Consider the following 24,490-nt stretch of genomic DNA (forward strand, 5'->3'; position numbering starts at 1 on the left):
AGAACTTACCTGTGCTGCTGTAGCTTGAACCATTCTAGAATCTTTGTTACCAACTCCTCACACCCAACCTGGTGTAGACTAGACAATTCACGAAATGTTGTTGTCCTTGGTTTCCAACCGGTAATAACCAGGTCATAGATCAACTCTTGGAGACGTCGTCCTTTCTTGTATCCAACATTGTACTTTTCGTTCTAACTCCACGATGCTAACAATCCCCGCAGTATCACACTCTGGCTACTCCAGGGTCAAATTCCTTCAATTGCTTCAACAGACTTTCTGTCAGCCAAGACCATCTTTTACTGCATTCTTTATACCAACCCTATCTGTAGTATAACCTTGAAACACTCCCGAGTCTTCCTTTTATACCCACATAGTTTTCCACTGGTCAGCTCAGTTCCCACTCAGTCTCATTTACATACCCCAGATGATATCCTCTACAATCCATCTGCCAGAGTTTCTTATTTCTTCTCAATAAGTATTACTGTCCTCAGCCTCTCAAATGGCACCATTGAGGCAACCTCTCTATATCCATCACCCTCTCGGAGCATTCACAACACCGAGTCCTTCCAGTTCGCTACATGTCCAAAGCATAAACCATTCTGTTAAATACTCACCCTCGAGGAATCGGCCTCGAACTACGAATGTAGCGAGGCATTCAAGTTCTCCTTTCCCTCACCACGGGAATTCCATTCCATCATACCGAGTCATTCCATGTAGGCGTCATGCCCTCGCCTGACCTCCTCTCAGGTGGCATCCTCTCCCTCACGCATACCAAATAACCTCCTGGTTCCTGTCGCCATCTCGATAACTGCCTATTCGATCAGGCTTCTTTCCAATCTCAATCTAGGTGCCCAAGCACTGTCTGGGGTCCTTTTACCTCAAAAATCGAGAATTCGACCTCGCTGCGTCCTATCAACAAAAGTACCATCTCATCAATCAGGCCTTTCCCCCTTTCTGGCAAAACCAGAAGCCACAGAACTATCCGGGGTTCTATCAACTTGATTATCACGAATCTACCTTTACTAACTCCATCAAAGGGAGCACCGCCCCTTGCGGCTCTAGCACTCATGCTCTAAACATCGACCATCAGTTCCTCGAACAACATGGCCCTCTCCGCCACCCACATGCAGACGATAAACTCATACCTCAGAGCAGCCCAAATACCTTAGACTATTCCCGATCTCAAATCCTTAAATGGGTCGCCATCAATTCCGGATACATCCGCCAGTATAACTTTCCGAAATGAATTACCCAATTCACCAAAACCATTGATTTACACTGTTGTTACCCTACCAGTCCAAACCAAACTTGTAAGTCCACCAGTCTCCATAGTTCAAATCATGTCTTAATAATCCCTTCTAACAATCATCATCTAGGTTCTTTCCAACCCATCGGGCCCGTACCTCATCCCGAGTACCAATTCCAGGCATCTCTCTGCCTCAACATTTAACGCAACCCTCTAACAGGATCTCTCATCCTCTTAACCAAGGGTGGAATTAACTTTGCCCGTCTATTGATAAATTCCTTGTCAATCCGAACTCTCCTCAAAACCCGAGGATAACACCCTTTAAGCCTCTCATTAATACCCTTATCTATCCATACCTCACAGTAAACCCACACTGGTAACCTTACTGTTAGAACATCCAAATCAGCTATTTCCCCCAGAGAAATCCGTTGTTCTTCTATCCCATCTCAACTAACAAACTCCACAGCCTACTTACACACTAGTGACTCACTGCTGCTGCTTTCAGGGATAACTGGAGATCTCAACTCCAACTTATATCTAGAATCCCCTTTCCAACACAATATCAGGTCCCCAAACCCTTCTAGGAACCAACAACTCGAGTTCATCTGTCAAAACTGACCAAACTTCTGAACTCTATGGTTCATACCCTGAACCAAACCACAACTAGATCCAAATATCCATAGGTATAATGCACACACAAGCATATATAGGCCAAATCCACAATGATATACATTTAGCTACCAGATTTATCATCACCAAGTATACCCAGATCTCAACATGCTTCACACAAGCAAATAAACAGATATAACTAATGAATTAATTCAGAAAATTAACCACATACACTCAATATGCGAACCATTATGCCAATATTCATCCATATGCATAATAGTATTATTCAGCATGCATCAATCTCAACATGCAATAGTCAAGGGCCAGGCCCTATCAGTATCTCATGCATATGTCATTTCATTCCTCATGCTCCATAAAAATAAGCAGCCAAACAGGGCATTCAAACATATATTTAGACATGTCAATCAATCATACCAACCAACCCTGAGTCGAGCTTGTCACTGACAGCGAGCGTACATGTTCGGTCGATCTCCAGAACCAATAAACCTTGGCTCGCTCTGATACCAAGTTGTAACGCCCTACTACCTTAGAGCCGTTACTAAGTGATTTTTAAGACAAAACAGTGTGCAATGAACTCGCTAACCGAGGTTTTGAAACAAAAGTGTGACTAATTAAAATTTAAGGCTGTAATCTTTGAAAATGCATCGTTTCATTTAAAACTTCCAGTATTAAACATTTGGGATCCCAAAATAAGGTTTGAAAACTATTTACATCTTGAAATAAGTTTACAGTTGATAAATCATAAAAATCATAGATTATTACAGCCATTTTCGAATAAACCCCTAACCAAAGCAGTCGGGCAGGCCAAACATGTACGCGTCGCTTCACGCTCTCCGTACTCATGGTTGGTTGACTCAGTCCTTGCTTCTACCTGCCACACGGAGCACCCGTGAGCCGAAGCCCAGCAAGAAAACCCAAATAATACATAACATATGCAATTCATATAGCTGGCATAATTCACTGATAAATAGGAAAACCATCATAATAAACAAGTACGGCCATGCCGCCCCCGAGGCCTTACCAAAGCCTGGGGTTTCGGTTCTCACCGCGAGGATAACTCATGTATCCCTTGGGTCCCACCCTGAATATAAGCATCCCATGTGTTGTGTGTTACTTTGGGTCCCACCCTGAATATAAGCATCCCATGTGCTGTGTTTTACTTTCGGCCCCACGGCCGTACCCGGCCTACGCCGCACTCGGCCCTTGCCGTTCATTTCATCATAATCACACATATAGTACATTCGAAATAATCATTCGCACACATCATGATTCATTTAAGGTTAAACATTTGCACACAATACAATCCGGGGCCATGCCCTGCAATCACACAGTGGGGCCATGCCCTATTCTCGGGTGTTACGGTTTTCTTACCTGCTTCCCGAGCTTTCCGATGCACCAAGGCCACAAGCACGGTCCTCTAGCACGAGCCTCCTCGAAATCCTAGTCACAACACACATACAACACTTTTAATACTAACCAACCCAAAACCACTTCCCAGGACCAATCCCGCACTCTCGGAACCTCTATTTCCCTAAAACGATACATCGGAACCAACCCCCGAGTCCCCGGGCAAAAGCCCTAAAAACCAGAATTTTGGGTGTCAAAATTGGCCTAGGACCGCGGCACTCCCTTCAAGGGCCGCGGCGCCCAGAGACTTGGCCTCCTCCTGATGGAACCTCACACCGCGGCGCCCAAGAACAGGGCCGCGGTGCTCATACGCGAACCCAGATTTCTGGGTTTTCTCTTGCGTTTTCTCCGAGCTAAAACCTTCCCAAATCATACCAAACCAATACCCAAACCCCAAAATCAATTTAAGACTTCAAATGGACCATCTAACAACCCATAAACACTAGATTCAAGCTCAAAACACAAACATATCCAACAATCCACCCTTAGATTGCAAAAATCAGCAACTTCAAACTCAAACTTTAAAAAACTTAACTCAAGCTTTAAGTTTCACAAATCTAAACATAATCAAACTTAAATATGCATAAATACTTACCTTAAGTAGAGAATCCCATCCTAAGCTCCCTTGATTCATCTCCTAAGTCTCCAAATTTCAGCTCCTTCTTCTTCTTCTCTTCTTCTTCTTCTCATTGCCCTAACTTTTCTTCTCTTTATTTTTAACAAAACCAATCAATGACCAAAATAACTAAGCCCCAAACCGTGTACCCCATATAACCCAGCTGCCATTTATCTAATTCCCAACCAAATGACCATTTTGCCCCTCCTTTCCTATCCTTTCCTACCTAAACCTCAAGGGCACTTAAGTCCTTTCATTTCTATTTCATTTCTACCATTTTCTTTCTAAAACTTGTTACTCTCAGTAGTAACTAATGGTTACCCAAGTTACTAAATCTCCAATAACCATTACCCGCTAAATCTCAACTTAACCATAAAATTCCCGAGGTACCCCTAGGCTCCTCCCAAGCCGGGTATAGAAATCCCACTGTGACTCTTAAGTTAACTAGCTCTCTAGGACCGTCTCGGCACGTGCATCACAATAATAAAACCACACCCACGTGGTACAATTCACAGAATACAATTATCACATACCAACACAGTTATGCCCAACATGGCCAAAATTACAATTACGCCCTTCTAACACAATCCGGGCCTACATGCATACTAGTAAACATAGTCATGCATCTCAGTTAAAAAAATAGCCAAATAACATGCTTTAAATCACAACCATGCATTTAACTCATAAAATCACACATAAATCCCAACCTGCCCTCCTGGCACACTAATCAAGGCCCTTAAGCCTTAATAGCTAATTTGGGTCGTTACAACAACCAAAAAAGTTCTTGACTTCGTCATCAAGAACATTGTATGCCGTTATGGATTGCCCAGGAAGATAGTTTCAGATAACGGGACCCAATTTGACAACGACCTGTTCACCGATTTCTGCGAGAGGCATGGGGTTATTAAGAGCTTTTCTTCAGTCGCACACCCCCAAGAAAATGGGCAGGTCGAAGCTGTAAACAAAACTCTCAAGGACACCCTGAAAAAACGACTTGAAGAAGCTAAAGGAGCATGGCCAGAACAGCTGCCTGAAGTCCTCTGGTCGTATAGAACATCTCATCGAACAACGACAGGGCACACCCCATTTTCTCTAGCATACGGATATGAGGCAATGTTACCTGTCGAGTTAGATCCCCCCTCACATCGGCGTTTGACCTACGACCAGGACATGAACAGCCAGTTGATGATGGAGTCCCTAGACTCGATCGATGAGATAAGAGAAAAATCTTAACTCCGAGTTGCTGCTTACCAGCAAAAAGTCGCCCGGTACTTTAACTCCAAAGTTAAAGAAAGAAAATTCAACGTTGGAGATTTGGTGCTACGACGAGTTTTCTTAAATACCCGTGACCCCACTGCTGGAGTGCTCGGACCTAACTGGGAAGGGCCTTACCAGATTGAAGAAGTCCTTTACCCAGGCACCTACAAACTTGCACGCTTAAACGGAGATCTCGTTCCGCGCTATTGGAATGGAGAACACCTGCGCAAGTATTATCAATGAACAGCCCTTTTTTAAAGGACTGGCTTGTTTAAATTTCTCTTTTAATTTTTACAAGTTTTGCAAAGAGAGTTAGACACGATGTATGGCTGACTGCTCGTATATGTAAGATTCTATTTCAGAGTCACTCGTAAAGACATGTTTAGTCCATTTTTAATACGAGATTATAAGGGACTGTGCTCAGCCAGTCATTCTTGCCAACCTTTGTGAATTTATATTTACAAGTATTTGTTCATTACGTGTGTTGTTTTGCTGTATTACAAGTATCAGTTTTACTACGAACAGGAACATTCGAACAGGTTATGGTCAAGGCAAGTGACCAAGGACCTTAATCTCCTCGATCACTTGGGGGGCATATAGGGCACATCGATAGCAAAGCATACTCTTAAGGTATGTAAACACATGAACAAAATAAGTGAAAGCATGCTACAGTACTTAGAGTATTTTTCAAAAAATTTATGTTTTGTTAAATCATGCCAAAGTACTATGCTAAGTTCGGTCATACGGATAAATGTTATAATAAAATATTATAGCACCAAGAGTTAAGCTTTTACACCGCAAGCATCGCTGCTTGGATGTAACTGTTCAAATAATAAAAAAGAAGATTTACTGCACGTGCAGTAAAGTTTAAAAAGAAATTACTGTCTTTACACCACGACCCTTGGGTCGCATATCCAAAAAAGAAGAAAAAACAAATAAGAATTTAAGAGGCATTCGGGGCTGGAGGATCCTGAGCAGCATCCTGGATAGTCATGTCCTCAACAGCATCTTCTTCTTCTAAACCAGCGACGCTTGGAGTGGCAGGGGTCGTGGCTCTTGCCTCCTCTTCGGCCAGTTGGGCAGCACATCGGGCCAGCTCCGCAGTTCTGACTTCCTCTGAAAGGTAACTAAAGTCAGCACCTTGATTGTGTTTCCAGAAATTGTAGAAACATCGGAGTGTTGTCCTCTTATACTTTTCCAGATTCTTGGAGTTGTCGAGCTCCAACTGCTTCACTTTGCCCTCGAGGGAGAGACTAGCCTTATCCTTGGTCTTGGCTACCTCCCCCAGATGCTTGATTTCGCGGAGCTGGGTTCTGCTGATCTCCCGGTACTCTTGCCTCAACTTGACCGTTGCTTCCTTCGCAGCTTCAGCCTCGGACAGCTTAGTCACTGCTGCATCCCTCTCTCGGATCACCGCCTCCAACTCCTTAGCATACTTAGCCTCTGTAGCCGAAAGCTCCTCGGCCGCTTTCACCTGGAACCTCTCGATGGCTTTTGCCTCGACCTACTCGATATAAGCCTGGGCTCGGGTACAGGCAGTAATGGCAGAGAGTAAGGCCTGTGCACAAGGAAAAAGGAGTCAGAACTTATCACGAAGACTAAAAAACTAAAGACTCAAAGAATGAAGAAGTGCTTACGCTGGAAATTTCGTTCAAAGCCCTGTTCATGAGCTGATCGACTGACAGCTCTTCAGCCTGAACCATTGCGGCCCTAACACACTCGCCTTTACCAATGCGGTCGAGGTGGTCCCGGGCGGATCGGATAGCATGGCTCATAAGTCTGGCCCCATGAGCTTCTTCACGAGAAAGATGCTCCCTGGCAGGCGCAGCTGACGGATTCGGCCGAACAGGAGTAGTTTGCTGTTCAGAAGGAGCTGGAGGAGGAGTAGGAGTTCGCCCAGTTGGCGCAGGACTTTGCCCAGTTGGCGTGCCCTGAGGAGGGTCTTCTGGTCGACTTTTCTTGGCTGGAGGGCCCCGACTGGATTCACCAATTCTCTTTTTTGGCTTCCGTGTGAGTTGGGGGGCTTCTTCTTCTTCCTCGGCCTGATACATGTCGAAGATGTTGGGAGTCGACATATCTGCATGATAGTAAACCAAGAGGTTAAACAGAAAAGAGAAAGGTGAAAGTAAGCAATACAACAGAAAGAAGATAACAAAGTAAATACCCGAGCTACAACTACTGGTCGCTACACTATTGACTCTATTAGTCATATAATCATTTTCTGGCATGAAGAAGCCTGGCCCTAGATTTGGAGCATATGTAAAGTTGCCATCGCCATCAAACATATGACAGGGAATTGGCAAACCATTTAAAAGCGAAATAACGTTACCATTGTCATCAGAAGACTCTCCCAAGTCAACAACAGGCTCTGTAGCCTTTTCTTTCCCCTTGCCTTGGGGGGCAGAAGGCCTTTCGGCAGAAGGGCTGCCCGTGGGTTCCCTGATCGTAACTCCTGTTGGCCTCCTCCTAGGAGGAGGCATAGGAGGTTGCTGCTCGGGAACCCCCTCGGCAGTGGCATCGCCCACCACGGGCCCTCTATTTTCATGGCGAGGAGCCAGGAGGCCAGACTACCTCAAGTTCTTTTCAAGTGTCAGGGTCTTGACACATTTCGCTGCATCAGACATCCTGGCCAGAGTATTAGACCTCGACACCATGCTTGGTGTTGGGGTCGGACGTAACCAAGGGCCTGAAAAACAGATCAAGTTTGAGAGAAAATAAAAGGAAATACACCGTGTTAAAGTGTCAACCAAGGTAAAGACAATTTTGTACCTCCTCTCGCAAAGGCCAAGTTGTCACTGGTTATGTCCGGAGTAAAGAAGTACTCCTTGTTGTAATGCCCCACGTTTGATATATGGGTTGTACCACTCAGGAACGTCCGGCCGGTTTCCTGGTGGCAGAAGTGGAAAAAGCCCGTCCCGTTGTGCTGAGGGTTGGACTTGAGGTCAAAAAGATAGTTGACCTCGTGGGGTGAAGGTTCTGGCCATTTGTTAAGTTTGTACAGAACATAGAGTGCGGCCAGCATCCTATATCCGTTGGGAGTTATTTGAAAGGGAGCGACACCGAAATAATTGGCCACCCCCACAAAGAAAGGACGAAGAGGGAGATAAGCTCCCGCCTCAATGTGATACCGGGACCAGGCGCTGTTCGCCCCTCCTGGACGGTTAGCCCTCTGGTCCGCGGTGGGACGTGTAATGGTTACCCCCGTGAGGGGAAACTTCCTGAAGCAGTTAGCAACCATTCGAATGGTCACTGAACTGGCTGGAGGAGTATACCACTCGACATCAGGCGGATTGCGATGACGAGGGTGAGCCCTGGTTTGGATATTGGGGTCAGGAACAAGATCTTCTCGACCACTGGTCGAGGGAGCCCTGGCCTGCGAATCAGGCTGGGCAGGGGAAGTAGTGTTGCTTTCAGACTCGGGCCTTTTCTTGCCAGAAGATTTGGAGCGGGCCATTGGAGGAGAAGGGTGTGTTCTGAAAGAGGATCGCGAGAAGGGTATCTGATGGATACGATCAACTGGTTGTTCTTCTCCCTCGAGCAACTGAACGAGGAGGTCGTCGTCGATGGGTCTCTCACCTCCCCACAAATCTGGCATTAAAATCTGCAAACAGAAGAATGGGGAGGTAAGATTATAGAACTTTAGAAGGCTTGTTGGAATAACGCTGGTCGAGTATAAAAGTTAAGCTTTTATACAACAACATTCTAACAAGAAACTAAATCTTTCTATGCAAACGGTTTGAAAAACGGATTAAGAGGTGAAAGTGAAAAGTTTTTCTGAAAAGCTTTTTCAACTCCCCTTAGGGCGGGAAAAATTATTTTTTCAACTAGCTTAAAAATCGAAATGTTACTTCGGTTTTACGTCCTAAAAAAAAAGCATGGTCCTGGTTTCAAACTAACTCGTAAACCTACTCTGCCTACAAAACATTCTATCTACAAACACCTAAAACCAAAAGCCAAGAGACTTAAACAGTACGCCATGAAAAACATGCACCACGAGAAATTAGAAGAATGGGGTTTCAGGAACTCACCAAGAATAGTGGTCGTGAAGGTGGAAGAGAGGTCTTCGGAGATTAAGGAGCCCACCGTCTGAGTCGTGAAAGACGCAAGAGAGCGTTCGTCGGAGAAGTTTAAAGCTTTGGTTTTTAGGGTTCTTGGCAGAATAATGGCGTGTGTGAAAAGAAAAGAGAAGGCTCTGCTGGTCTTATATAAGTTTGTCTCTGATACTAGAAAGGTGTAATCATTTTTTTCCCTTTTCGAAGTATGGGGAAACGTGATGGCCGTCGAAGTCGTTTCTGGGGAACCGAAAAGTCATGATTGGACAGAAGTGGGTTGCTTTTTTCAAAAACACACGAAGGGTTCTGACACGTCAGGAGGGGTTACCGAAGAGTCGCTCGTTCAAAGTATATTTACTGTTCGTGGTAAATAAACTTTGGGGGGCAAATGTTATCCAATAAATTAGCATTTTATGACGTGGCAGAAAATTCTCTTGACACGTAGCTGATACCTGGAAGGCGTCTGCTAGAGTATCGACTAATATGCACAGCAGAAGCAGAACCAGCTTATCTTACCCACGACCAGTCTGGTCGGTGGTTCCGCAGCCAAGGCAACAATTATGGAAGATCTTTGTGAATCCCGAATTTATCTCATGCAATCTTCTAGATATCCGATTATTCAGGGAGTAATATCTGTAACAATATTTGGTAACCCTCCATGAGCCTATAAATAGCAAGATGTAGCTCAAGGGGATGGACTTTTAGCTTCTGAATCATAGGAATTATAGAATTTCTCTTAGCAAACTTGTATTGTTGGTCCGAAGTGTTGAAACTCATTGAACCCAAGTTCTCTGATCATACTTTTGATTATATATCAATATCATTCTAAGTGGACGTAGGTCATTACCAGATCCTGGGGCCGAACCACTATAAATCACTGTGTTTTCTTTACTTTTGTCATCACGTTATTCTCTTTACATTCGTCTATTTCAATCATATTTTGACTCCGTGTCAGTTGGCCAAATCGTGGGTCAACAATAGTAATTTTGCTACTAAAATTTGATATATAAATTGAACTATGATTTTTAATCAAATATATAATTATTTTTTGTTATTTTATTATCATACCATTTCAAATTATTTTTATTATTATATTATCAAAAAAAAAGAATATTACTAAAATATCAAAACTAGTTTTTACAAAATTAATAAGATTATATACAATTTCTAAAACATAATACAAATTAACACTACATCAAAAGTTGTACAAATATTTTCTATTTACAGAAAAAAAAAACCTTAATAACAATATCTGGACACTTATATACTCCACAATTTGATAAACTATTGTTGTCTGTAAGCCCAATTCATATCATTTATTGTTTTTATTTCTAAGATCAATCTTGATGTGGTTGTTCCCAAAAATAGAAGTATAAAAAAGATATTGTCATCTAGTTTTTCCTCTACTAAATAATTATAATTATAATTATGGAGATGAGATCACACAGAAAAGAAAAACAATGAAAATGATTTTCTTACTCTTGTTCCGTGGCACGATAAACGGCGGTGGTGATGGTTCGTCGAGCAAGATCAACACAAAAGACAATGACATCTTCCGCTTTAAGCCCACGATCATCCACCAACTGGAACCAATCGTTTCCGAACAAAACTACTTCGCCATCAGGAGAGACCTTCAGTTTTATCTCTATCTCTATATTCTTCATCGACTGATCGCTCACTTGAACCTCAAAATTATCATCACCGGAAACTCCTCCTCCTGGTTCCAAGACTGCTTGGGCTACCTCTCTCGGCAGCTGTAGTTGAAGACCGTGACTACGCCTACTAGGATCTGTATCAACACTGGTCAGTTTTTTTACACACAGAGATGGTTAAGTTTGTGGTTGTGGTTGTGGCTGAGGTGGTGGTGGTATGGGAGGAATCACAGTGCGGTTGTTCTCGTCGTAACATCGGATGATTACGGTGACTCTGATGTTGATCGGAGGATCTTTGGTGAGAACTTTCAAGAGCGGAACGTCTCCGACTTTGATGCCGCGATCTCTCACGAAGGAGTTCCATTCGGTTTTGTTGGAAATGAGGATAAATTTCCCAGTTCAAGAACCTCAGATGAATCTCGGTAAACCAGAGATGAATCTAAGAACACAAATCAGTAAGACTAATTATCAAACAGTTAGAAAACGAAAAATATGAAAGCATAAATCAACACAAGTATATATACTGGTTCAGAATAAGATCAATGTGATCTTTAACCTAATCCAGTTTTAGGAACCACTATCTCTTCTTTATTCAATCAACGAAATGAGTAAAAGACTTCAATGGAGCTTCTTGGAACAATCTTGGATCAAACTCTCTAAACACTCAATCACACAGGTGCTTTCCTCTCAATCCCTGAGCAAGCACTTTCCCAATAGTTGTGCTTCTCAATACAGTTCCCAAACCCAACTCTCACAACCTTTCTCAATACTCAATCTTGATCTCCACACTTAAGCTCTTTCTTCTAATCTGACTTTTCTGTTGTTTCATCTGAATTTTCTCTCGTTTCATCTGTGTATTGCTCTTTACTGTGTTCTTCTCTCTCTTTTTTTTCTCTGCTTTCACAAGTGGAGTCAAGATGTCCTTTTATAGACCAATGATTGAAATTTAATGAGGTTGTTATGACAGTTGAGAACCAAACAATCCATTAACAGAATTAGTTGGGATTTGGAGATACTACTCCCACAGGTTCCTTCAATCTTGACACGACTGGAGGTCAAGAACACCGAACTCAGACTACGGACATCGTTTATGTTAGAAATTTTTTTGTTTGAATGACAAAGAATTAGTCCCACATTCCTTTTTGGAGGATTTAGTTTACATTCTTGGCCTATATAAGGCAGTCTTGGCCTAGTAGCTTAAACAATAAAAAATAACTTGTTTAAGGTATATAAATATATTAATTATATTTATATTATGGTTTTAGTTAAAAGTATCATATTTTTTAGTCAGACAACGAACATCGTGTAAGCTTAAGGCATAGTCACGGATGCAAATAGTAATAGTGCTTCTTTCAAGAGTTGAAAGAATTTCTGCTAATGGATTCGGGAGAAAGAAGGAGCTGATATATATTACTAAAATTCCCTCATACAATGAAGAATCAACCATTGTTTGTTTTTGTTCTTGAGAGAGAGAGAGAGAGAGAGGGGTAGAGAGAGGGAGAAATGAAGAGAAGAGAGTGTTATATAGAAACAACCAATCATTTTGGCGCCAAACGATATCGGTACATTATGGGACTAAAGTTTTAAAAAATATTATGGGACTTTTTCTAAAAAAAATACAAAAATTAATTTTTTTTTGTTAAAATTTTTTCTACCCATAAAAAATTAAGAAAAAAAAAGACTTTTTGCCAAATAAGTTTGAAATAATCACATTGGCATTACAATAAAAAAGATTTTTAGCTACCCAAAAATTGGTAGCATGTAAATTTGGTAGTTAATAGATTATTAGTTACCAAATTTTTTTGGTAGCTACTCCGTAGCTAAAACCCCGTCGCTAAAAGTGTTTTGCTACCAAAATTTTTTGTATCTAATAGTACTTATTTGCTACTAATTTTTCAGTAGCAAAAAATGTTAAATCTAGTAGCAAAATAATTATTTTATGGGACTATTAAAATTGTTTTGCTACCATAATTTTGTAGCAAATTATTTTTAAATTCCTAACGAAAAAACCATCATTAAATTTTTTAAAGCCAACAAAATAGTTTTACTACCAAATTTTGGTAGCTAGCAATTATTAAACTAGTAGCAAATAAAGCTTAAATATTTAAAAATATAGTAATTTTGCTACTAAAATTTGATATATATAAATTCAACTATGATTTTTAATCAAATATATATTTATTTTATAATTATTTTTTATTTTTTGTTATTTTATTATCATACCATTTCTAATTATTTTTTTATTATATTATCAAAAAAAATATTACTAAAATATCAAAACTAATTTTTACAAAATTAATAAGATTATATACAATTTCTAAAACATAATACAAACTAACCATATATACAAACTTACACACTACATCAAAAGTTGTACATATATTTTCTATTTACAGAAAAAAAAAAAAAAAACCTTAATAAAAATATCTGGACACTTATATACTCCACAATTTGATAAACTATTGTTGTCCGTAAGCCCAATTCATATCATTTATTGTTTTTATTTCTAAGATCAATCTTGATGTGGTTGTTCCCAAAAATAGAAGTATAAAAAAGATATTGTCATCTAGTTTTTCCTCTACTAAATAATTATAATTATAATTATGGAGATGAGATCACACAGAAAAGAAAAACAATGAAAATGATTTACTTACTCTTGTTCCGTGGCGCGATAAACGGCGGTGGTGATGGTCCGTCGAGCAAGAGCAACACAAAAGACGATGACATCTTCCGCTTTAAGCCCACAATCATCCACTAACTTGAACCAATCATTTCCGAACAAAACTACTTCGCCATCAGGAAAGACCTTCAGTTTCATCTCTATCTCTATATTCTCCATCGATTAATCACTCACTCGAACCTCAAAATTATCATCACCGGAAACTCCTCCTCCTCCTCCTCCTCCTGGTTCCAAGACTGCTTGGGCTACCTCTCTCGACAGCTGTAGTTGAAGACCGTGACTACGCCTACTAGGATCTGTATCAGCACTGGTCATTTTTTCTACACACAGAGATGGTTGAGGTTGTGGTTGTGGTTGTGGTTGTGGTTGTGGTTGTGGTTGTGGTTGTGGTTGAGGTGGTGGTGGTATGGGAGGAATCACAGTCGGTTGTTCTCGCCGTCACATCGGATGATTACAGTGACTCTGATGTTGATCGGAGGATCTTTGGTGAGAACTTTCAAGAGAGGAACGTCTCCGACTTTGATGCCGCAATCTCTCACGAAGGAGTTCCATTCGGTTTTGTTGGAAATGAGGATAAATTTCCCAGTTCAAGAACCTCAGATGAATCTCAGTAAATCAGAGATGAATCTAAGAACACAAATCAGTAAGACTAATTATCAAACAGTTAGAAAACGAAAAATATGAAAGCATAAATCAACACAAGTATATATACTGGTTCAGAACAAGATCAATGTGATCTTTAACCTAATCCAGTTTTAACCACTATCTCTTCTTTATTCAATCAACGAAATGAGTACAAGACTTCAATGGAGCTTCTTGGAACAATCTTGGATCAAACTCTCTAAACACTCAATCACACAGATGTTTTCCTCTCAATCCCTGAGCAAGCACTTTCCCAACAGTTGTGCTTCTCAATACAGTTCCCAAACCCAACTCTCACAACCTTTCTCAATACTCAATCTTGATCTCCACACTTGAGCTCTTTCTTCTAATCTGACTTTTCTGTTGTTTCATCTGAATTTTTTCTCGTTTCATCTGTGTATTGCTCTTCACTGTGTTCTTCTCTCTTCGTTTTTTCTCTTCTTTCACAAGTGGAGTCAAGATGTCCTTTTATAGACCAAGGATTGAAAGTTAATGAGGTTGTTATGAAAGTTGAGAACCAAACAACCCATTAACAGAATTAGTTGGGATTTGGATAAACTACTCCCACAGGTTCCTTCAATCTTGACACGGCTGGAGGTCAAGAACACCGGACTCAGACTACGGACATTGTTTATGTTAGAATTTTTTTTATTTGAATGAAAAAGTATTAGTCCCACATTCCTTTTTGAAGGATTTAGTTTACATTCTTGGCCTATATAAGGCAATCTTGGCCTAGTAGCTTAAACAATAAAAAAATAACTTGTTTAAGGTATATAAATATATTAATATTATGGTTTTAGTTAAAAGTTTCATATTTTTTAGTCGGACACGGCTGGAGGTCAAGAATACCGGACTCAGACTACGAACATCGTGTAAGCTTAAGGCATAGTCACGAATGCAAATAGTAATAGTGCTTCTTTCAAGAGTTGAAAGAATTTCTGTTAATGGATTCGGGAGAAAGAAGGAGCTGATATATCTCACTAAAATTGCCTCAAACAAGGAAGAATCAGCCATTGTTTGTTCTTGTTCTTGAGAGAGAGAGAGAGAGAGAGGTAAAGAGAGGGAGAAATGAAGAGAAGAGAGTGTTATATAGAAACAACCAATCATATTGGTGCCAAATGATATCAAAACATTATGGGACTTAGGGCTGTGCAGAAACGATCCGATCCAATAACAAACTAACCGATCCAATGTCAACCGACCGCTAAAAATTGGATATCCAATCATGATTGGATTGGATCGGATGACATTTTTAAAAATCCAATATTAGATCGGTCGGTTCTTGGATGACATGTAAATCCAATAGATCCAACCGACCGATCCAATCCAATAATGATCCAATACCATCCAATTAATATTCAGATAAAAAATATATTATATATATTTTTTTAAGTTAAAATATATTATATTTTATTACATTTATTGTATTTTTATTATTTGGATGAGTAATTAGTGTTTTTATAATTGAAATATATATTTTTTAAATCAGCCTAAATAAAGGTTTCAAAAGATCGGATGGATCCGATCCGATCCAACGGATAACCAATGGATGCATCCAATGGATGGAACCGAACCGATCCAATCATCCATTGGATCAGATCGGATCGGTTGGTTCAAGATGATTGGATCGGATCGGTTCTAAAAATCCAACATCCAATTGGATGATTGGATCGGATCGGATGGGCTTAAAAATATTGGATGTCATCCAATGAACACCCCTAATGGGACTAAAGTTTTCAAAAATATTATGGGACTTTTTCTAAAAAAAAGTCCCATAATATGTTGTCATCTAGTTTTTCCTCTACTAAATAATTATAATTATAATTAAGCAGATGAGATCACACAGAAAAGAAAAACAATGAAAATGATTTACTTACTCTTGTTCCGTGGCACGATAAACGACAGTGGTGATGGTCCGTCGAGCAAGATCAACACAAAAGACGATGACATCTTCCGCTTTAAGCCCACGATCATCCACCAACTTGAACCGATCGTTTCCGAACAAAACTACTTCGCCATTAGGAGAGACCTTCAGTTTCATCTCTATTTCTATATTCTCCATCGACTGATCGCTCACTCGAACCTCAAAATTATCATCACCGGAAACTCCTCATCCTCCTCCTCCTGGTTCCAAGACTGCTTGGGCTACCTCTCTCAGCAGCTGTAGTTGAAGACCGTGACTACGCCTACTAGGATCTGTATCAGCACTAGTCAGTTTTTTTACACACAGAGATGGTTTAGGTTGTGGTTGTGGTTGTGGTTGAGGTGGTGGTGGTATTGGAGGAATCACAGTGCGGCTGTTCTCGCCGTCACATCGGATGATTACGGTGACTCTGATGTTAATCGGAGAAACAACCAATCATTTTGGCGCCAAACGATATCAATACATTATGGGACTAAAGTTTTTAAAAATATTATGGAACTTTTTCTAAAAAAAATACAAAATTAAAATTTTTTTTGTTTAAATTTTTCTTCCCATAAAAAATTAAGAAAAAAAAAGACTTTTTGCCAAATAAGTTTGAAATAATCACATTGGGGTGTATGGCATTGTTTTATGTTTTCAGTTTTTAAAATTGTGTTTAAAAAAATGAGAATAGGAAACAATTTTTTTTTTAGTTTTCAAAAATATAATGCCACAAAAATATGACTTTCTTCTTTTTTTATTTTTAATATGTTAGTGGATTTTTCCCCCATATTTTAGTAATATTATTTTTATCTACTCTTTTTTTTTTCCCTAACCATTTACTTGTGTCAAATTAGTTATTTTAAAAATTAATGTGGCAGTAATCGGTTACCACTATCAAAATATTTTCTTTGTAGTGTTGATGGTCGATTACCGCAATTAACTTTTTAGTTTATTAGTGATATGGAGGTAACCACTTAATACTATAAAATTAGTTTTGAAAAAACTATTTTGACAGTGAAAACTGGTTATTAGTATGGAATTAGTCATTTTAAAAATTAATGTGGAAGTAATCGATTTCAATAAAATAAATTATGGAAAATAACTCGTAAAAATGTAAAGAAAAAAAACACTTGAAAAAGCCATAAAATATGCACAAGGTGGAAAATCTCATATTTTTACCAAACTTATTTCACGTAATTTCCTTCAACCAGAATTTAGAGGAAATTACATTTTATAGGAGATTTTTAATTGTGTGCAAAAATATGATTTTTTTTTTCAAAAAAAAAAAAGTTAATCTATGATTTTTTTATTAAGAATTTTCACTTTTATGGGTTTATTTTCCCATATTTTTTTATAAAAGTTGGTTTATGTCATAGTTTTACTCTTAATCAAGTTTTATTAATTTGATAGGGTATGTGTTATAATTTGATTATTATTTTCTTAGCTTATTTATTTTTTATATTATTTTTTTATAACTAATTTTATATTAAAAAAAAAATTTGGTTGTTCTGCAATTTTTTTTTGTTTGTAATATGAGTTGTGTTTATTATTATTTTTGATTTATTATAAACATTTTTCTTTTTTTTTTTTAGATTAAAGAATCAAATCTTGGATAAGGTAACTAGTTACTTGATTAATATTCGAAAGTTATGTAACAAAAAATTTAGAACTAGGTTAAATAACATGTACCAGGAGGGGTAACAAGTTAGTCAGAGAGGAGTAATCTTCTCCCATGAGAGGGCTAACCAGATACCATAAGAGGGGTGACGGGTTACTCATATTAAATATGAAAAGAAGCATCGAATTTGAAGGAAAAAGAGGAAGATCACTTCATTAAAAAATGAAGAAAAGGTAACTACGATTTTAGTAACATAGATAACCAGTTACCATAAAGAACCTAGATTTATTCACACACATCAAAAGGTGAAGGTATCCAGTTACCATAAAAAACCAAAAAATATACACACATAAGAATGTGAAGGTAACCAGTTACTCCAAGAAATATACACACAGAACGTGAAGGTAACTAATTACACGGACCTAAAGATAGAAAAAAAAAAAAAACAGATCCACTCCATTTCTCTCTCTCCCATCTTCTTCTTTACCCTCATCAAGTACTCTAGCCACCGCCTGCCTCTCATTGTCGACCCTCCACTCTAACCACCTCCTTGCATCACCTCAAAAATAAAAAAGTATTCAAATCTAGAAATGGTCAGCAGTCGGGGCTAGGACTCGCTTGGTGCGACGAGGCTAGGGTTGAGCTTATAAGTTCTTGGCTCTCGGCTTGGAGTGCTGGATTCGGGTTCAGGTTGCAGAGGGGTTGCGATGGATCTCGCGATCGAAGACAAAGATGGAGATGAGGAGGGTGGTTCGTGTCTAGGTGTGGGTTGCTGTGGGGATGGGCTCGGAGTTACGCCACGGAGGAGGAGCGAATTCGCACCTGGGTTCAGATGGTGGGACTCGGGCAAAGCTGGGGCCTCGAATGGTTGGGCCTCTCGAACGGAGGGTCGCCGATGCTAGATGGGGTTGCGCGAAGCTGGAGGGGATTACGACGGGCAAAGCTGGAGGGGATGGTGCAGCTAGGTTTTGGCGAGAAAATGGGTTTGGAGAGAGAAAGGGTTTATGTGGCTAGGATTTGAGAGAGAGAATGGTGGAATGTTAATCTTACAATAGTACTCATGTTTGGCTAATGTGTTTTGGTTTTAAATTTAGCTTCCATATTTAGTTGGTTTTTTATTGTGTTTCTCATAGTTTGTTTTTTTTCTTTAATAAATTTTTCTCATACTATTGACGCGGTTCTTCGCCAACAGATAATTAAGAAAATAAGATAATCGGATTAGTGTTAAGTAATGAACCGAAAGAAATGAATGATCTTAAAATGAACTGATGATACGAATACGTTTTTAGGTGGTTCAAAGGTTAAAATCATTCTACTCCACCAGCCAATATTATTGCTATATTTCTAGTATTCTTTACAGGGTATTTCGTTACACAATAGAATCCAACCCTTTGCAACTCCCAGGGTCTCCATATTTATAGGAGAGGACACCTGGGGGTTGGCAAGGGGGGTCATCCCGTGACCTTCTGACCCATCATGTCACTTATGTGACATTCATGATTAATTCCTAAAACCTGACAAATGAAGTGTGGTCTAATCAATAGGTAAGGGGGATAATGGGCCGCACGGCCCAACCCAGTCGTGGGTGCCTGAACACTCACGTTTATGCTGCGTGTCCGAGAATTCAGGGATATATCAGACACGTGATGTCTGATATATGCAAGTTTACATTGCGTGGTTGACTTTATAAAGAGCCACAACCTCCAACTCAAGCTCGCACCTCGAGCTGGATGCTTTCTTAACCCGCAGTCTTCATACCCCTGACTCGGCTCCTTAGTAATCTTAATAAACTCTTAGCTACCTCGAGCTAAAGAGGTAGGACCAGATAACAGCAGCTCCGACCATCTATTATTCACGTAGCTGGGATATAATTATGCCATATCTCAGCTCGCTAATAGCCCGTGGAAAATTAGGGCGTACACATACAAATTAGCAAAAGTATAATCCCCATATTTATAAAAGTCATATTTTTTGAAAAATTCCTCAGATTTATAAAACTATTCAAGTAAGGTCGTATCTAAAGCCCAAGCATCCTAACCCTAAGCCTCTCTCTCTCTCGTGAACATCAAGTTGTAGAATTGGTATTCTAAAAGTGAAAATCAGATAAAAATGATAATCATCAGAGAATGAACAATCACCCCAAATTTATTAAACTGTATTAGAAGTTGCTACAAATTTATTAAGTTGTTGTATGAGAATTACACACCACCGATGCTTGCAAAGATTGTGAATTGTTAGAATATTTTATTTAATTAATTAGAATTACCAAAAATTATAATTCTAATTAATTCAGAATAAAGTAAATATTTAGATTAATTGATAGATATTTTCAATATGATAATATTGAGTTAAATAATATTTCATATCCTATTGAATGTCAAATATTCTAACATTAGTTGCGACAGAAACCTTGATGGAAGGTCTCACCTATATAAATATATGATTCTCGTTCCCAAGCTCGTTGTTCATTTGCATACTCCATCTATAAAGAGCTAGTGAGAGCTTGGAAGTCATTTAGCCTCACTAATATTCTTTCTTTTTTTTTTGTCAAAATCAATAGTTGGAGGTATACTTATTGATGTGTTTTGTTTGTAACAATCCTATACAGTTTATTTTGCATCTTAGGATTATTAATGCATCTAGATTAAATTAATCCAACATGAACAATATATTTATGGTTAGAATTTTTTATTATTAATGTAATAGAAAGTCAAAAGTAAAAAGAGAATAAATCATTTAACTCACTTTGATTTATTTTTTAAATCTTTATAGGTTATATAAATCAAATATAAATTATTATTTTTATATAGTTTTATTTTGTATAAATAATATAAATTATAACAAATTAATTTTTATACATTAGAATATTAAAATTGAAGTCATGTAAGTCTTCATGAAATATAAATTGTAACTCGTGTATGTTCTTATCCCAGGGAATTAGTCTATTACTTTTCTTATTCTTATTGGCTCAAATAATAGCAAAAGGTTGAAAAATTGTCCAAATTGCTTGAAATAAATAAAGCAAATGCTTCATGAAAAAGACTAGAGAAAAGACAAGTTCGGAAAGCTTCCAAACTAGATATTATTTAGGGTTTATATTTTTTTGGACTATGTGTTTTATCTTATTATTTGTTTGGATCATGTCATTTGACAAATGATATTTTTGATCTTATGTTTTGTAAAATGATTCAAATAGTATCCTAAACTCGATTTTGATCAAAGTTTTTTAAGCTAAAATTACAAATAATTCACCAAACTAACAATTTAAAACAAAAACATAATCATTTTACTTAACAACTGTGTTGTTATATTCAATTTTTTTTCTTCATCAAAATTGAGTTTATGGGTCTATTTAAATCATTTTACAAAATAAATAGCCCAAAAAGAAATTTGTCAAAATACATGGTCCAAATAAGTAATGAGACAAAACATAAAATTCAAAAATGTATAACATTTATTATTTATTACAAAGATATTATTTAGAGAATAGGAGCCCTCTATGTAAACATTTTCTTTTATAATTATTTACTAAAATATCATTAAGTAATTATAATCACTACTATTAAGGGAAATAGAAAAATATGTTTTTAATGATTTAAGTAAGCCTATTTTGCAAAACCTCAAGAGAAAGAAAAAAAAAAAGACTTTTTGCCGAATAAGTTTCAAACAATCATATAATTTCTAGAAAGTTTATTTTTAATTTTTCAACACGATCTAGAGATTTCTTCCTTATTTGACAATTGACATTATTAGCTGTCTTGACTTGGAATTTTATTCCCAGAAAAAAAAACCTAATTAACTTCTCAAACACGTAATATGAAAAACAAAATTATAGAATAAAAATCAATATAAGTTGATTAAAATGGCTGAAATAAACGTTATTAAATAAACTAAATTTAATAAAATTATTAAAAAAAATCTGAATCCATATGATATAATGTCTTTTGCTTTAAATGTTTGGTCAATAAAAAAAAGGGCATTTGTCTCTTCCTTTGTTTTGTTCCACTAATTTCACAAAAGGGTGCTTCTATATACACCTTTTTTTTCTCACCCTTTTCTAAATAAACTCTTTTTAAATTATTATTTTTCACACATTTTCTTAAAAAAAAAATAGTACAAAATTGTCCATAAATAAATCTAAATTACAAATCTAAATTATAAATATTAGCTCAAAATAAAAATAAATATAAACATAAATAATTTTTAAAATAAAAAAAAAACTATTTCATTAGAATCAAAATCATTATTAAAATTATATTATTCAATTTATATTACTTATAATAAAAATCAAAGAATGTAAAAATTAATTTCTTAAAAATCACAAACTAAATAGCACACTAATGTTTTGAAACTGTGTTAGAAAAAATAGTAATATTTTTAATATTTATGTGTTTTTTTTAAATGACTATAAAAACTATGTTGCCAAACACTTTTTATTATATTTTTTAAAATCATAATGTGGTTAGTGGTTACACTCTACTTATATAATTATTATAATTATTTTTGCCTGGTTAATTTGTCCTCTAGCATATATAAGATAATAATAAAGTACTTTCTTTTAATATACATAAGAATATAGAGAATATTCCTTTATTTTATTCTTCTCCTAATACTATTTACCACTTTGTCCTTGCCATTCATTTACCCCAACTTTTCTCATAATTTTTTTTTTAAAATTTATTACATGTATACATTATATTACAAAACATGATAATAATACCCAAATTAAATTATAATTTCTAAAATTTTGGGATTGGAATACAAGTTTTTTACCGATATTATTATTTTTATCATATTAAAAAATGAAAATATTTAAGAATTGTTTAGTAATACTAAAAAAATTTGACAATTAAACATATAACATAATTTAGTAACTCTATTTTTATTTATTATTTTTAAAAAAATTCATTAAAAAATTTTAATTTTCAAAATTTTTTTAAATCATTTTTGACTTTTTATTTATTCTCTTTTTAAAATCAACATTTTATTTTATATTGTCAAACAAAAAATAAAAATAAAAATTATCATACAAATTAATTATTTTTTTTATAATTTATCAAAATAATTGAAATTTTTATTTCCTCACATCAATTTTTTTTTATATATATAAATATAAAAGAGTAATAAATCCTATTTATATACACAAAAAGAGTAATTTATTCCTGAAGCTGGAACTTAGTCAAGAATAGCTTTAGCTTCATTCATAAGCCTATTGAAGTTAGCGAAGAACAAATGAAAAATTGACACGTGGACAGGACCATATTCATTTATTTATCCTAAATAGAAAGTAAGAAGAAATTAATTTTTTTTTTTAAATAAATAATTTTTTTTAATACAGAAGCAAATACGTCAGGAAACGAAATTGGGAGAAAGCGTGAGCCTTAGATTCATTGAACCTGGACACATCCTTACTTTTTGGCTCTATAAAACGCGTGGTGAGAGAGTTACCATACAACTCAACAATAACCAGAGATTTCAGTTGAAAAAAATTCAAGAAGAAGATAACAATGGCGGTGAGCAATGCAAAGTCGTTGGAAGACCAGACGCTTAAGAAGAGGAACGAGGAGCTGGAGCAAGAGCTGAGGCGGAGCCTGGAGAGAGAGGAGGAGATGAAGACGGAGCTCCTCAAAGCTTGGCAGAGACTCCGCATCGCCGAGGACGCCGAGGAGCTGCTCTGCTCTCAGCTCGGCGAGCTCGAAGCCGAGGCCGTCGATCAGGCGCGTACTTACCACGCGCGGATCGTCTCCCTCGTCGATCAGCTCTCCCGCGCCCAGCAGCTCCTCCACGCCGCCGCCATTTCGATCCCTCCCTCCTCCGCCTGAGCCTGACCTGAGGCCTTTCTTAATCTAGGTACGTAGTATTGATTAATCGGTTTGGTCGGTGATGGTGAAGATCTCGAAGCGTAGAATAATCTGAGCCGTTCGTTTTTTTCAAGGCCTCGTTTCCATCTTCGATTGTATAATTTACAGATTTTTTTTTTTTTTTGTAAATTGTATCTAAAATCTGAAGTTTGTAAAAGAAATGACTTTCCATTTTCTTTTTGTAGTTTGAATTAATCTCCAATAATATCATATTTATCTTTTTTATTTTACTTCCAAATTCAGTGATTAATTAACTAGAAATATTGATTATGTATAATAATTAATTAATTAATCAAAACTATTATTATTATTATTATTATTATTATTAGTTGCTTGAATCTGAAGATGAAGAAAATGATTCAGCCAAATCCACACCACGTACATGCAAATTAGATAGTTCGTTTTAAACTTAACGAGGCGAAATTACGAGTTTGACCTTGAATTTTGGTCATTCTTTTGCGTGCGTTAAATGTCGTCCAAAGATTTAATTGACTTTTATGGCATTGGTTGAAATGTTATTTTCAGGTTTTTTTTAATTAAATATTTATATTAATTTTACAAAAGTATCATTTTGCAAAATGTCTTATTTTTTTTAAAGCTATTTTAATCAATAATCTAGTTTTAATAATTTTTTTACAAATTTTAAATTCGAAACATTTAGATAACTTACCGAATTATAACATAAAAATTATTTTACAAAAAATTATCAAAAATGAACAAAGTACATAATCACTAAAAAAACTATTTTCACTAATTTATTTTTACAAAATATGTAATTATAATTTATCAGGACACAATAATTTGTGGATATTATTAGAAAGAATCTATACAATATACAAAAAAGAGTGACCGGTAAGTAAGTAACGTGCAAAAATTTCCTAGAATATTAAAATAAATTAGTAATTTCCACAAAGAGTGACTTT

At 36.9% G+C, this 24,490-nt stretch overlaps 1 protein-coding gene across 1 annotated transcript; it reads left to right on the top strand.

The window, feature by feature from the left end:
• The first annotated feature begins 23,145 nt into the window (after positions 1 to 23,145).
• Positions 23,146 to 23,792, top strand: LOC133834348 (protein RESPONSE TO LOW SULFUR 3-like). Its single transcript, XM_062263933.1, has one exon. The coding sequence runs from the start codon at positions 23,214 to 23,216 to the stop codon at positions 23,526 to 23,528; it is 315 nt and encodes a 104-aa protein (XP_062119917.1). The 5' UTR covers positions 23,146 to 23,213; the 3' UTR covers positions 23,529 to 23,792.
• Positions 23,793 to 24,490: the final 698 nt, after the last annotated feature.

This window comes from Humulus lupulus, chromosome 5, assembly GCF_963169125.1.
Source record: "Humulus lupulus chromosome 5, drHumLupu1.1, whole genome shotgun sequence".
NCBI classification, from domain to species: domain Eukaryota; kingdom Viridiplantae; phylum Streptophyta; class Magnoliopsida; order Rosales; family Cannabaceae; genus Humulus; species Humulus lupulus.

What these genes read in the sequence shown, in the direction of transcription:
- LOC133834348 (XM_062263933.1), top strand. Translation starts at nt 23,214, where the DNA reads ATGGCGGTGAGCAATGCAAAGTCGTTGGAAGACCAGACGCTTAAGAAG.